At 37.3% G+C, this 16,194-nt stretch overlaps 1 protein-coding gene across 1 annotated transcript; it reads left to right on the forward strand.

Annotated features, from left to right (window-relative positions):
* Nucleotides 1–10,215: 10,215 nt before the first annotated feature.
* On the forward strand, nucleotides 10,216–16,051 carry LOC110893693 (O-fucosyltransferase 35). Its single transcript, XM_022140798.2, has 9 exons — nucleotides 10,216–10,900; nucleotides 11,975–12,124; nucleotides 12,225–12,297; nucleotides 12,375–12,445; nucleotides 12,554–12,642; nucleotides 12,730–12,862; nucleotides 12,927–13,159; nucleotides 13,464–13,940; nucleotides 15,632–16,051. Exons 1-9 carry the CDS (start codon nucleotides 10,460–10,462, stop codon nucleotides 15,822–15,824), a joined length of 1,860 nt encoding a protein of 619 aa, XP_021996490.1. The 5' UTR covers nucleotides 10,216–10,459; the 3' UTR covers nucleotides 15,825–16,051.
* Nucleotides 16,052–16,194: the final 143 nt, after the last annotated feature.

Below are 16,194 nucleotides of genomic sequence, written 5' to 3' on the forward strand. Positions count from 1 at the left end.
GATAAGTCTAAAATGACTCGTTCCGTTTTTATTTAATATTTTAAACAAGTTTTATGATTAAAAAATGTATTCGATATAGGCCCTAAACCCGGTAACATAAAATATTTTGTTAGGTTGGCTAAGCGTATTCTACATATATGATATATATATTTTTTTTCATCATACTTTCTCTTTAAAATAGGGGATTTATTTATCTTTAAGTACAGAAAGAGAAAATATTAGTGATTTAACAACTTGAGAAAGTGAGGATACAAGTAAAAGTGAAGAGGGCCAGATGTGTTTAAGACAACCCTTACAAATATCAAAATCACAAAACTTTCTTATACAATTGGGTTCAGAAGAAGGTTTGCATCGTGGCGTGGAAGGCGGATCTTCCATATGCGGCGACTATTATGAGAGTGTTGATCACGGACGGCTTGCCACTTCCCTCAAACTGTTTGGACTTTAATTTCTGAGTGGTGCAAAGTTGCAACTATTTTTGCCTTCCATGTTGGGGATGCACGCACAAGCGGGTGGTGAAGGTTAAGAAGAAACAGAAGGCGTGGTATTTGGAGGATGCGAAACAAAGCTGCGTTCAACAAAAACATGTTTGGATTACAGAAGTTATGGAGGAAATTAAGTTCCTATGGGTTCAGAATAGGCTCCGGATGTTGGAGTAGGATTGGCTGCTTGCAATGCATGGTTTGAGTCTTGTTTTGGGTTCTTGCCTTTTGTTGTATGCTGTTGTTGTTTTATTTTCTTTGGAGTGTATAGTGCTAGTTACTTTTTGGTGTATGCTGTTGTTTTGGTTTGAGTCTTGTTTTGGGTTTCTTAAAAAAAAAACAAAAGATTATGTTTGGTTCATTTTAACCGTCAACGAATCCTTTAAATGAGCTACTGGCAAAATTCATCACATCGGGATACACTCGCCTCCGAACTGGGGAAAACCCTCACCTAGGGCTGAAGCCCGTGCAGGGGCGGAACTACAGGGGGGTCAGGAGGGTCCGTTGATGTAACACCCCCAAAATTCCACCTGCGGAAACCTCGCGAGGCGTGTTACGCATCAGAGTTCGAGCCACCAATCACATTGAACCAATGATAGATATTAAATAAGTCATGACATTAACTACTATTATAAAATGTCAACATGTTATCAATTCTCAAAAGTTGTGTAGCGGAAGCATGTATTAATTCGTTTAGTAATAGTTTCACGATAACATTCAAAATCAATGTAACGTTTATAAGTCACCCAAGAGTCTCGATCCATGACCACTCCAGCACTCCCAGATAGCAAGTCCATGTTCCAAACGTTAATGACCTACAAGCATGCAAACAAGTGTGTCAGACTACGCTGGTGAGTTCAAAGTGTTGCTTACGTGTTGTGTTACCAGTTATATGTTAATGCGATTCAATGATACGTTACGATGTTGCTCAAGTTAGTTACCCTAGGGACTATGCCCTTACGTAACCGAGGAGTGTGCCTCTTAGCAACCCACTATGTTGTCCAGTTAGTTACCCTAGGGGAACCGCCCTTACGTAACCGAGGAGTGTGCCTCTAAACAACCATAGTGAAACCCAGATAATTAGTACCTAATAGCGCTATCAACTAATTACCCCCATTGCCCTCCAGGCAATAACCAAAACCGATTAAGTTGTTTACCCAATGTTTCCCTTCCAAATGTTTACCCGTTGTCCCAAACCACCGGGACGCATGCTTGAGAAAATGCAATGAACTCACCTTGGTTTGCTCGGTTAGATTAAATGCTCGTTAAACAGTTGATCAATCAAATCCTATCGTGGTTACAAGAGACAGTCAGTTTCACGAATTCACAATCCACGTATCTTGTCACACGTTTTGCTCAAACAATAAACACCCAAACATATAATCATCACGTATGTCATAACAAGCGTAGTTCTTTCAATCACACAAGTTGTAGCAAGTACCCATACCAACACGCATTCTCGCTGCAAGTTAGGATTGTATACGTATGTTTCATCTTATTATTTGTAACTAGTTGGCCAATCACAAGAGGAGAGGGCCCAATCAATTAACATGTGACGGCCCACTAACTAGGGTTGTACAAAGTTACAAGTTCCATTTATAACTTAACTTCCACCAACTTATGCACTTGAATTAATCAATCCTCTCAAATCATAATTTACACATCACAAGTTCCACACGAGCCACTACTCAGCAGCCCATAACATTATGTAGCATGCTGAGCGGCCCAGTTGGTTCCGGCCCACTACTGAGTGTGGCCCAACCTCCTGTTGTGTTGTGCGACCTACAAATGGGACTAATTTACCATTAGAGCATGGCCCAAAAGGCGGAGCCCAAGGGAATGGATTATGCGTCCCATGCACATGTGTGCGACCAATTGTTTGGTCTTGTAATCTTGTATGTGTGTGATACAAAGGAAGATGAAGGAATCCACAAACATTGAATGTGGGAGGCCCCACTATATGGTTCTCATTTAATTTGCAAATTATTAATTAGACTACATGGGGTGAACGTGCAGCCCTATTTCCTCATAACATCAACAAAGTGTGTGAATGTGTGTGCAGTCTAGCAGGTCATCGGCCCCCACCTAAACATGTGCACATGACTATTCACCATCATATAAACTGACAACACAGTTAACATAAAACCTTAATCATCACATCATCGATATTCCCAGACTAACCAGATCTATCATAACTGCGGCCCACTATGCACATTACTAGTTTGCTTGTTACCAGTTGACTTCATTAGCCCACAGCCGATTGCATAATCATGAATTCAATTTCCACATTTATCATAGAAATTAACATAATAATTGTCATCCTTATAGTTCGAATTAAATCAGTTATATTATACCAAACATACGAATCAGGTCATCATGCATTCCTAAATATTCACAAGTCGTTAACCAACATTTACAACCGAAACCCTTGTCATCCAAATCCATCTAAAACACCATTACAATTCTCACTAGAGTCTTTGTGAATACAATGCAACGGGACTGTTAATAACACATAACTCTATATAAATCACCTTGCAAGTAACTTCTATCATCCTGTAATCCTAACACCATCATGTACCGATACACTAGGCATGCATGACACAATCAACTAGCACATAATCTCATAAACACAAGGGATTTAGAGTATGGGAACTAACCGAGAGCACAAGTTAAGCAAGATAGAGTCTCGAAGAGGGGGGGGGTTTCCTGCCGCCGTATGTAGATTGAGAGAGAGATAGGGAGTGGAGTTTGTTATGGTTTTTAAACTAACAGGATTTGATTTAGAGTATGATACGTATTCATGTTCCTATAGGGATAAGGGTTGTTGGGCTGATTAATCAATCTAAACAATTAATATAAGAGTTGGGCCGGTTATTTAAAAGAAGACACCATACATGTTTAAACTAGATATCGGCCCACATGAACATGTTATATGAAGGCCCTATACGTGTAAGCTGGTTATCGGCCCAATGTTCATGAATTAGTGTTAATACGTACAATGAAATAGTGCATAATGAAATAAAACGATGAGGATCTTAAGATTGTTAAGACAACGATGCTAACTTATAAGGCTCGGTAAGGTTCGGGTTGTCACATCATCCCCAACTTGAAAGAAATTTCGTCCCGAAATTTGGCAAGTAAGCATTAAGGAGTGAAATGAGGAAATCAAGATTGCTGCGGATTAAATCAAGATTGCCGCGGATTTTGCTCAGGTGTGACATCATCCCCAACTTGAAAGAATTTTCGTCCCGAAAATTTGACAAGTAAGAACTGAGGAGTGAAGTGAGGAAATTAGGATTATTGCGGATTTTGCTCGGGTGTCACATCCTCCCCATGTTACAGAAATTTCGTCCTCGAAATTTAGGCTATATTATACTCTAGGCTCCAATTATGAGTTTGTCGATAATTCACTAAACACGTAGTTAAATACGGTTTCACGAAAGTTCACTAAATAATATAAAAGTCATATAGCATATAAAGTCAGATAACATATAAATTCACATAAATTATATTTCTTTATTTGTTCAGGAATAGTGTTCTAATTGTCCATCAACGTTCGAGTACAACCCATGTGGAATTCCGTAATTCCCCGAATTACCGTTATGTGAGTGTTATGCATGAATGAGCGTTTGAGGTAATAGAGTTTGTGTTAATTGTGTTAAACTAAAAATGTCTTGCTCCTAAGTAGAAACACACGTTGAGTTAATAGGAGCTTGATAATGAAGAATGTTGTGACAAGTTATGCTAAGCTCAAGAGATGCTCACAAAAGTTGAAATACGAGTGTGTCATACATCTGTATGGCATTGCCTGATGCATTTAACATGTGCGACCGGGGGGGGGGGGTTGTTGCACTAAATATAACTTGGGTGAGCTATACGCCTTCGAATTTGGGGACTTGCCAAAAAGGCAGTGTTTAGTTATCATGGATGTTGTATATTGAGTAGCCAGCACTTCACGAAACAAGTGTATCTAATGTATATCTGGAGCTTACCAGAATTGAGGCGAATGTCGTACATCATAAACGAAGGGTCGACGAGATAAACCGAACTGGAAATGTGTTAAGGTAGTTTGTTACAGGCTAAAATGCTCAACCCTCAAATCACGTGTGTCGGGTGCACCACCAAGATTTTCTCGAAGCAAAATATGTGAATGTGATAAAGTGAGTGCAAGAGATATATGTTTATATATGGTATCGCTACCGGCGATCAGAACTGGTGCAGTCACCCCTATCGAAGATCAAAGGTGATGCCATCGTATGTAAGAATTCGAGAAAGAAAATATAATTTCTTGGAACAGGTGATTCAAGCAATTCAATCAATCGATTGAATGAAAACTCAAGTTAGGCATTAATCCCTAATTCAGACGGGTATCATCTTGACTCGTTCGTTCAGAGGGAAAAGAGATTTTCAGTTGATATTGTTCGTGATATTTTGGTCGCAGTTGGTTGTAGTAGATGACCAGCCTTCGGTCAAAGGGAGATAAGCATGGAACAAAGAGGTCGATGAAGCTATACATGAGTATGGTGCTTTCACACAAGAGGGAATTTTGACCTTGGCATACCTTACGTAAGTAATAATTTTGTTTTTATGTTATTGCACATTGATGATCTTAAGTATGACTCATTCCTCGAGTGACGTTCGTAGAGAGTGATTTAGCCAAGCGAGGATTAGCGTATAACAGGGCTATGCAAGAACTATGGTATTCATTTTAGCACAACAAGATAAGACGCGAAGAATATACCAAAACGCGGTTATCATCAATCTGTTCCATCTAATTGTTTTAGGATCATGAGTAAAGTAGCAAATCCGATGATGATGGTGTAGTTGGTTGCACACACAAGCGGTGTAAGTAGAAATAAGGTGACACTACCGGTCATTGGAAGCGTTACATTGAGGGTGTTGACACAATAAGAATTATGTTGAAGAGTAACGGTTGGTCGAATTCATAGTGATCCGGTTTAATCGGAGCGTTTTCCACAGTCATCGAGCCTGTCGTATGCGAATAAGAATGGTTTACTAAAATCTATGTACGAAATTGAGTGTGTAATTAGTCGAACATGTATGAAGCCAACTTTGAGGGGTTGAACTAAGGCGTGTGCATTAGGAACATCAAGTACGTCACCAAAAGGTTTCATTACAAGGACACGAAAGTATTTTCGAAATGATATGGTCATAAAATAATACACAACCATCCTCAGAGTACAAGAAGTGATCGCTACGTATCAAAAGAAGAGTTTATCAGGTTATTTTTAAACTAGAGCACAATGTTATAGGAGTTTATGTGTAGACAATCGAGAATGTAGTGTGACCATGATAATGGAATGATAGGTTTATCTATATCAAGAACAGTATCTAACTGTCACCTTGAACGGTAAGCGTCGGCCAAGGCAAGGGCTAAGGGATAGACTAGTTTAGAGAGGAAAACTGTTATGTAATAGCAATTCTAGCAATACAAGGAGTAAGATTATTGTTTATGTCATCATGTTTATCCGGGAGTTGATTAACTTATACCTCCGTTCTCCGTTGTCCCTCATAGTTCTATATGAGGGAAGGGAACAATCTTAAGGGTCGAAATGGGGTAAAAGTCGAGTATCACATTGAAATCTACAAACTACCAAGTTTACACACAATAGGGCAGAACCCTTCTCACGCTCGATAAGCCTCACTGGGACTTGCATGCACCCCGCGTTATTATTAAGTGTGCACCCATAATAATAAGGCGATTTGCATGTTCATCTCAGAGCCTCTTAGCTTACGCTCGAAGTTTCCCCCGTTCAAACAACACAACAGATGGTATCACAAGTTTATAGTTCGTATGAGTCGAAAAGTAGTATCACACTATTAGGTCACTATGGTGTTAAATGTTTCAGTTCATGTGTGCTGTGAGTGTGTGACTGCTAAGCAAGTAATGCAATGAGTGAGAGAGACGAACCTTGCAATCTGGTGCTGAGTGTCATGGTCAACGTTTGGATCAATTCGGTTATAGTCTGGTTTTATAAAAACGTTTTAAAACCGAGTTCTCTATAACCAGTGGCTCTGATACCAACTGTAACACCCCCAAAATTCCACCTGCGGAAACCTCGCGAGGCGTGTTACGCATCAGAGTTCGAGCCACCAATCACATTGAACCAATGATAGATATTAAATAAGTCATGACATTAACTACTATTATAAAATGTCAACATGTTATCAATTCTCAAAAGTTGTGTAGCGGAAGCATGTATTAATTCGTTTAGTAATAGTTTCACGATAACATTCAAAATCAATGTAACGTTTATAAGTCACCCAAGAGTCTCGATCCATGACCACTCCAGCACTCCCAGATAGCAAGTCCATGTTCCAAACGTTAATGACCTACAAGCATGCAAACAAGTGTGTCAGACTACGCTGGTGAGTTCAAAGTGTTGCTTACGTGTTGTGTTACCAGTTATATGTTAATGCGATTCAATGATACGTTACGATGTTGCTCAAGTTAGTTACCCTAGGGACTATGCCCTTACGTAACCGAGGAGTGTGCCTCTTAGCAACCCACTATGTTGTCCAGTTAGTTACCCTAGGGGAACCGCCCTTACGTAACCGAGGAGTGTGCCTCTAAACAACCATAGTGAAACCCAGATAATTAGTACCTAATAGCGCTATCAACTAATTACCCCCATTGCCCTCCAGGCAATAACCAAAACCGATTAAGTTGTTTACCCAATGTTTCCCTTCCAAATGTTTACCCGTTGTCCCAAACCACCGGGACGCATGCTTGAGAAAATGCAATGAACTCACCTTGGTTTGCTCGGTTAGATTAAATGCTCGTTAAACAGTTGATCAATCAAATCCTATCGTGGTTACAAGAGACAGTCAGTTTCACGAATTCACAATCCACGTATCTTGTCACACGTTTTGCTCAAACAATAAACACCCAAACATATAATCATCACGTATGTCATAACAAGCGTAGTTCTTTCAATCACACAAGTTGTAGCAAGTACCCATACCAACACGCATTCTCGCTGCAAGTTAGGATTGTATACGTATGTTTCATCTTATTATTTGTAACTAGTTGGCCAATCACAAGAGGAGAGGGCCCAATCAATTAACATGTGACGGCCCACTAACTAGGGTTGTACAAAGTTACAAGTTCCATTTATAACTTAACTTCCACCAACTTATGCACTTGAATTAATCAATCCTCTCAAATCATAATTTACACATCACAAGTTCCACACGAGCCACTACTCAGCAGCCCATAACATTATGTAGCATGCTGAGCGGCCCAGTTGGTTCCGGCCCACTACTGAGTGTGGCCCAACCTCCTGTTGTGTTGTGCGACCTACAAATGGGACTAATTTACCATTAGAGCATGGCCCAAAAGGCGGAGCCCAAGGGAATGGATTATGCGTCCCATGCACATGTGTGCGACCAATTGTTTGGTCTTGTAATCTTGTATGTGTGTGATACAAAGGAAGATGAAGGAATCCACAAACATTGAATGTGGGAGGCCCCACTATACGGTTCTCATTTAATTTGCAAATTATTAATTAGACTACATGGGGTGAACGTGCAGCCCTATTTCCTCATAACATCAACAAAGTGTGTGAATGTGTGTGCAGTCTAGCAGGTCATCGGCCCCCACCTAAACATGTGCACATGACTATTCACCATCATATAAACTGACAACACAGTTAACATAAAACCTTAATCATCACATCATCGATATTCCCAGACTAACCAGATCTATCATAACTGCGGCCCACTATGCACATTACTAGTTTGCTTGTTACCAGTTGACTTCATTAGCCCACAGCCGATTGCATAATCATGAATTCAATTTCCACATTTATCATAGAAATTAACATAATAATTGTCATCCTTATAGTTCGAATTAAATCAGTTATATTATACCAAACATACGAATCAGGTCATCATGCATTCCTAAATATTCACAAGTCGTTAACCAACATTTACAACCGAAACCCTTGTCATCCAAATCCATCTAAAACACCATTACAATTCTCACTAGAGTCTTTGTGAATACAATGCAACGGGACTGTTAATAACACATAACTCTATATAAATCACCTTGCAAGTAACTTCTATCATCCTGTAATCCTAACACCATCATGTACCGATACACTAGGCATGCATGACACAATCAACTAGCACATAATCTCATAAACACAAGGGATTTAGAGTATGGGAACTAACCGAGAGCACAAGTTAAGCAAGATAGAGTCTCGAAGAGGGGGGGGGGTTTCCTGCCGCCGTATGTAGATTGAGAGAGAGATAGGGAGTGGAGTTTGTTATGGTTTTTAAACTAACAGGATTTGATTTAGAGGATGATACGTATTCATGTTCCTATAGGGATAAGGGTTGTTGGGCTGATTAATCAATCTAAACAATTAATATAAGAGTTGGGCCGGTTATTTAAAAGAAGACACCATACATGTTTAAACTAGATATCGGCCCACATGAACATGTTATATGAAGGCCCTATACGTGTAAGCTGGTTATCGGCCCAATGTTCATGAATTAGTGTTAATACGTACAATGAAATAGTGCATAATGAAATAAAACGATGAGGATCTTAAGATTGTTAAGACAACGATGCTAACTTATAAGGTTCGGTAAGGTTCGGGTTGTCACATCATCCCCAACTTGAAAGAAATTTCGTCCCGAAATTTGGCAAGTAAGCATTAAGGAGTGAAATGAGGAAATCAAGATTGCTGCGGATTAAATCAAGATTGCCGCGGATTTTGCTCAGGTGTGACATCATCCCCAACTTGAAAGAATTTTCGTCCCGAAAATTTGACAAGTAAGAACTGAGGAGTGAAGTGAGGAAATTAGGATTATTGCGGATTTTGCTCGGGTGTCACAGTTGACCCTCCGGCGACGGAAACTTCCACTGTCGCAAGTGTCTACCGAAGTTGGGTTTTATATACCTTGACCCCTCGAATTGTTCCGATCAAATCAGTTAACTAGTCACAGTAAAGAAAGAAAGATGAAAATAGCTTGGTATTCCGGGAGCAAGGGCGGCGACAATCAATCGGAGTTACAATCGTTGGGGGATAATGAAGAAAGAAGGTAGAAGATGATCCAGGCGGGCCCATGTCTATTTTAAATAATAATTTATCTTCTTTTTGTAAAATAAAAGCCTGCTAAATGGTATAGTAACTTTTTACTTTCTGTACCACACAGTAACTTTTATTTTAATTTATGTTTTAGATTTTATGCTTTTCTTAAGGTCTGACAGAAATTATGCCTATATTTTTCTAAATTACACTTTTACTTAATTTGATTTTTATATGAATATATAGTCTATGTATTTATTATTTTATTTCAATACGTTTTATTTAAGTTTGTTTATTTAAATATATATAATATAAAATTACGGCATAGTTTCTTAAATAATTTAGAGATGTATTATACAAATTTTTGGATTGAAACAACAACCAACCTTTGTTAAGCTCTTTTATATTGATTTATAAAAAAATAATTATCATATTCTATTACGACCCCCAGTTTGAAAGTTCTGGTTCCGTCACTGAGCCCGTGAACACTCGTCCAGAGACATGACAGTGCAGTGTCTCTTAAAACACCAAGACACTCTCTTACCCCTCCACCACCACCTCGGTGGTAAAAGAGTGTTCGTTAGTAACTATCATGGTTACTTACAAAGACCAATTAGTCAAGATACAATTTGCCTATAACAGAAAATGAAATTATATAATAATAATATCGAATTGAGAGAAGCCAAAAACTTCCTGGCATTCACACACAAGAAAAAGAAAGACATGATGATGAGTGTTACAGACAGGCTAGGCTAGGCTGTATATTTTACACACCCTCTTTTTTCACTCCGATCCCTCCTCCATTAATGGCGATCTATCTATCCTCCTCAATATAACAACTGCCTGCACCCATTTTGGGTCCCTATACTCATAACTACATCATCACATATCAATCTCCCTCCACCTATACATACACACATGGCAAATGACAATCACTACCAGAATTCCACCACCACCTCCTCCTCCTCCACCACTTCCGCCGCCGATGGACTTTCACAGCGAGTCAACAGCCCCAGATTCTCCGGTCCGATGACTCGCCGTGCTCAGTCCTTCAAACGCAACAACACTAATAATAATAATACCCATCATGAGATTGATGTTCTCAACTCACCTAGATCTGAACAAACTGAGGCCTTTGACTCCATCCCTGAAAAGAAGCTGACCCGTTTGACCCAACGGCTTCAGCCCAAGAGAAGTGCTGGATCTGGTAACGTTGATTTTGTTGGATTAGAGAAGAAAAAACGGTTAGGGCAGTGGATGTTCTTTGCGTTTTGTGGATTATGTTTGTTTTTGGGGATTGTTAAGGTTTCTGTCAATGGATGGTTTGGATCTGCTATTGAAAGAATTGGGCTTGATCAGGTTATCATTTATATTTCATCTAATCAAGACCAGACCACCCTTCCCTTGTTGTTGCTTAAGATTTTCATAAATTATTATTAATTATTTATGTGGTTGGTTGGTTGCTTGCTTGCTTGGTCTTTATTCAGTATATTTAAAGGAGAATCTGTTTGATGCTTATGTGAATCCTAAGGTTTTATTTACAACAATATAGCATTGATATTGACATTAAAGCATAAAGGCTGTGTCAAACTATTTGGTTAAGTCTTGTAAAGTTGAATATCTTAACATAAAACTAGTAGTTAAACAATAGTGTGTCAAAGTGCACAACTTCGATTGTTTTTTACCATAACTGCCTCTCTTTCTCTCTAGTTAATGCTGCCTACAAGTGGTCATGCCGTTATGCGCTTCTCTACTTAGGGGGGACGGGGCGCCCCGTGATGGCACCTCCATCACTCATGGAATGCAAGGGAACACCGCCACCACCCCTTTTTATCACTCGTCAACTTTATAACGCGTTGAGATTTTCAGGCGAAGCTCGATGGCATGGCGGAAATTGATTGGATGTTTTGAGTGATGGGTGCCCCTACCCCCTAATGGGTGTGAATTGAACACACCCCTATCGATGCTACATGCTTGAGTATTCATTATTCTACATTTTGTTTATACGTCTATGTAGGAAAGCATGTGGTAATTCTATCCGCATTGTGTTACAACATCTTTGTGTTTTCTTTTCTGTTGCCGTGTCGTTTGTTTTGATTGATGCTAGCTTCTAACCACTAAGGAAATCATTTACATTTTGAACTTTAATCCAGAATGTTTCGCCATCGTATATTCACCTTTTAAGCTAGCCACATCGTCATTAAAAATTCGATTTTGATCAGATCTGGTACATATTTGTCACCATATTAATTACTATCTTTGTGCATATGATATAAGATTGTAGATTAAGCTCATATCAAGTTGGCATCAAAACTCACCTGCCGTAGTAATAATTTAGGAAAATATTCGATATCACGACTAATTGTTTTATCCTGTCATTTGTGTGGTTGTTTTTATTTTATTTTACATAACCACCCTTCATTTCCAAAGTAGGATTACTGGGATTCGTCAACCTCTCTTAAGAACCCAACAGATCATATTTCTCACAACAATCGATATCAAGATGACGAAGAAAATGACGTGAAACAAACTCTGGTAATGGTGGCTTCTGGTATAGTCAGGGATCAAGATCATAAGGATGATGTGAGTCTACACATTCCGAAATCCCACAAATATTTCCCAAACTTGTTTATTCTCATTGATTAATAATGCAACAGATTGTTTATGAAGCCAAATGATTTAGTTTACAGGTATATGGACTAAACCAAGTAGTGGTAATTACACTCAGTGCATTAACCGCCCAAAAAGTCATAAGAGTAAGCTTTCATTTCACATTAAGTTGACTTTCGTGTCTTTTCGGGCCTACTCGTTGACCCTGTTCCTCATCTTGCAGAGTTGGACGACAAGACGAATGGTTACCTTCTTATCAATGCAAATGGAGGATTGAATCAGATGAGATTTGGGGTCTGATATATTTTTATTCTTATAAAATTAGAATTTTATTTGTCATTCCTATGTTTACAGTTTACAGATTTATTTATTTAATAACCTAATAATGGATTTGTAGTGCAGATATGTGACATGGTTGCTGTTGCTAAGATTATGAAGGCCACATTAGTCCTTCCGTCTCTCGATCACACTTCCTACTGGGCTGATGAGAGGTATGTTCTCTGGAAATTTTTTTTTTTTTTTTTAATTTTTGCACAGATGGATTCTTTTTTAATTTATACTATTGTATATTTTTTCAGTGGCTTCAAAGATCTGTTTGACTGGAAACATTTCATTGAAACTTTAAAAGAGGATATCCACATAGTTGAGGCATTGCCACCTGCATATGCTGGAGTTGAACCTTTTGCCAAGACTCCGATTTCATGGTCAAAGGTTTGACCATTCACTTTACTGTATCTTTAAATTTTTGGAGTCAACTTTAACTCTTTGTTATCAGGTTAGCTATTATAAAATGGAGATTGTGCCACTTTTGAAACATCACAAAGTTGTGTATTTCACTCATACCGATTCTAGAATCGCCAACAACGGCATCCCAAATTCTATTCAGAAGTTAAGGTGCCGTGTTAATTACCAAGCGTTGAAGTACTCTGCACCAATTGAGGAATTAGGGAAGACTTTGGTTGCAAGAATGCGACAAAATGGAGGCCCGTATCTTGCTTTGCACTTAAGGTATCTTCTATCGTGTGTATATTATATTTTTTTCCATTTTTTAAATTCTTAATGTGTTAATTACGGTTATAATGAAACGATATAATTACATTAAATATATGCGTTAAAATTCTTAATGTGTTAATTAATATAAATCAAGAGGCTGTATGCGTTAACTATATACGAGCCGTACCCTTTTTAGCTATCGTTTGTAGTTTTTTACGTTTCTTGTTGGAGACAATTAGGTTTTTCAAAATGAGCTTAAATTTTGTTTTGATGTAAAATGTAAATAATAATTTTCTTTTTAATGTATAACGTTGATCAGATATGAAAAAGACATGCTTGCATTTACGGGTTGTAGCCACAATTTGACTGCAGAAGAAGACGATGAACTAAAAAGGATGAGATATGAAGTGAGTCATTGGAAAGAAAAAGAAATAGACGGGTCAGAAAAAAGACAAATGGGCGGGTGCCCATTAACCCCACGAGAAACGTCCCTTTTACTTAAAGCGTTGGGTTTTCCACCAAGCACCAGAATTTATTTAGTAGCCGGTGAAGCATACGGGAATGGGACAATGCAAGCTCTGAACCAAGATTTCCCAAACATTTTCTCACACTTTAGTTTGTCAACCGAGAGAGAACTGAAGCCTTTTAGGAACCACCAAAACATGTTGGCTGGTTTGGATTATGTTGTCGCCCTTCAGAGTGATGTTTTTGTTTATACCTATGATGGTAATATGGCAAAAGCTGTTCAAGGTCATAGGCGATTTGAGGATTTCAAGACAACCATCAATCCTGACAGGTATCATCCCACCTACTACTAATAGTTCTAATGTCCTGTTGATCGGGCGCTTTTTGTCCCTTTTATCAACTAGTAATAAGACCCGCGCCCGTTGTGGCACGGGACATCGCAAACGTCGAATAGATTAGTCCAAGCGTTGTGTGATGCGTTAACCATATGAAAACGCATGTTTCGATGTATCCGATTGAACTCAATGTAACCTATATAAGCATTGTGATTGGATCAAAACGTAAAGTAAATCGAATATTCGAATATATAACGTACACTTATAACGTATTAAATGCGACCCGACTAACTCGAATTTATACCGTCAAGTCAAAACGTATTATATGTGACCCGACTCATACGTAGGAAAGATACAAAATAAAGCACGAAAGTGAACACCAAATTTACGCAGGTATTAAGGAAAAATTGGATTATATATAGTCTAGATGGGATTAAAGTGACATTTTACAAAGTTCATAAAAAGTTAAGGGGTTGAAAATGACATTTTCTAAACTTAAGGGGTTTACAGGGAGTAAAAATAAGATTTGGGGGGTAAAAGTGAAATGTGTAGGGAGTAAAAAATGGCATTTTGACAAAGTTGGGGGTTAAAGTGAAAAGTCTAGGGAGTAAAAATGAGATTTTAACAAAGTTGGAGGTTAAAGTAAAATGTCCACCGACGTTCACTTTTAAGATTATGTATAGTATAATACTAGTTTATAGACCCATGTATTACATGGGTTTGAGGATAGAAAATGAAAGTCTTTAAAATAATCATGGAGTTGATCGAGTTCTTTAGGGAAATAAATGTGTTTTCTATTTATATAAACTTAAATGAGTTTTTTTTTTTTAAATATATATTATTGTTGAGGTTGGTTGCGTTTGAAGGACATCACGATTATATAAATTATTTTTTATATTTCATATTATTTCTTGCATCACACATAATTAATATAAATTTTGATATGAATACAAATAACCCTAATATGAACTATACATACAAAATTAAAGAAAATATAACACTACTCATTTTAAATGATGCGTTTACGAAGTAAGAATGTTGTTTTTGAATACAAAATAATTAGTATATTTTGTTTCAAATTAATATTTTCTAATTTTAAAAAGTGTTATCAAAGTAGAAGATAGAATGGAATTAGTTAATGATATAAGATTATATATTAAACACACACACATATACATATATATATATATATATTGTTTATACATATGTTTAACATTTGTGAAAACCATAATAACAAATTATAAACGTGACGAGGTTTTAAATTTTTGGTTACGTCAAATAGTGATGGGTATATAAATTTTTGGTTATCTCATCTTCTTTTGATAAGTATGTTTTTATTTACTAAAGTAAAGATATTATACTAAAGTATAGGTAAGTAGATAATTAATATTAGTTATTAAAAATTAAGAATATTGAAGAGCTATATTCATGAATATAAGATTATTTCTAATATATATTAACTTCAATCATTTAATAATCTTTATATTAATTTACCTATTATTTATTATATGGTTGAGGTAGCATGATAAATTGCCATATGGCATTTTGGTGAAATCCTTTACATAAGAAAATGCCATGTGGCATTAAAGTTACTCTTTTATTAGTATTAGATAATATAATAGTTAATGTATCAAGTAGGAATATAAAGCTATATTTCTAAGTTTGGATGATATAAATATTGATGCAGGATGAATTTTGTTAAGCTTGTGGATGAATTGGATGAAGGAAAGATAAGTTGGGAAGAATTTAGCTCTGGAGTGAAAAAGGTTCATGAAAACAGATACGGAGGCCCGTACATTCGCGAAGCTGGCGAATTTCCCAAATTAGAAGAAAGCTTTTATGCAAATCCACTTCCTGGGTGTCTATGCGAGGAAAAATAGCGATTAAATTACTTGCTGTGGAAGACATACATACCGTTAAGAAAGAAAAAGAGTGAGGTGACTCGCACCACAATTAATCAAGAGTAATTGTATGCAGCTGAGGTTTAAAAATTGAGAATTCACTCAGGCTCTTGGATTCAGTATAGAATATAGAAAATAGATTAAGAATACCTGTTCCATAACTTAAATTATTATTATTATTATTACATCTTTCCTGCTTTCATCCACACTTTATTATTTTTTTTTTCTTGTTGTAGTTTACTAAATCCTGCTTATTCAAAAGGAATATATATCTATCTATAACAAGTTTCCTTTTCCTTTTTTCCACTTGTTCAACCGTATAAAATGCTTATAGAATGAATATAAGGAA

The sequence above is a fragment of the Helianthus annuus genome, chromosome 12 (assembly GCF_002127325.2).
Source record: "Helianthus annuus cultivar XRQ/B chromosome 12, HanXRQr2.0-SUNRISE, whole genome shotgun sequence".
Taxonomy (NCBI): Eukaryota; Viridiplantae; Streptophyta; class Magnoliopsida; order Asterales; family Asteraceae; genus Helianthus; species Helianthus annuus.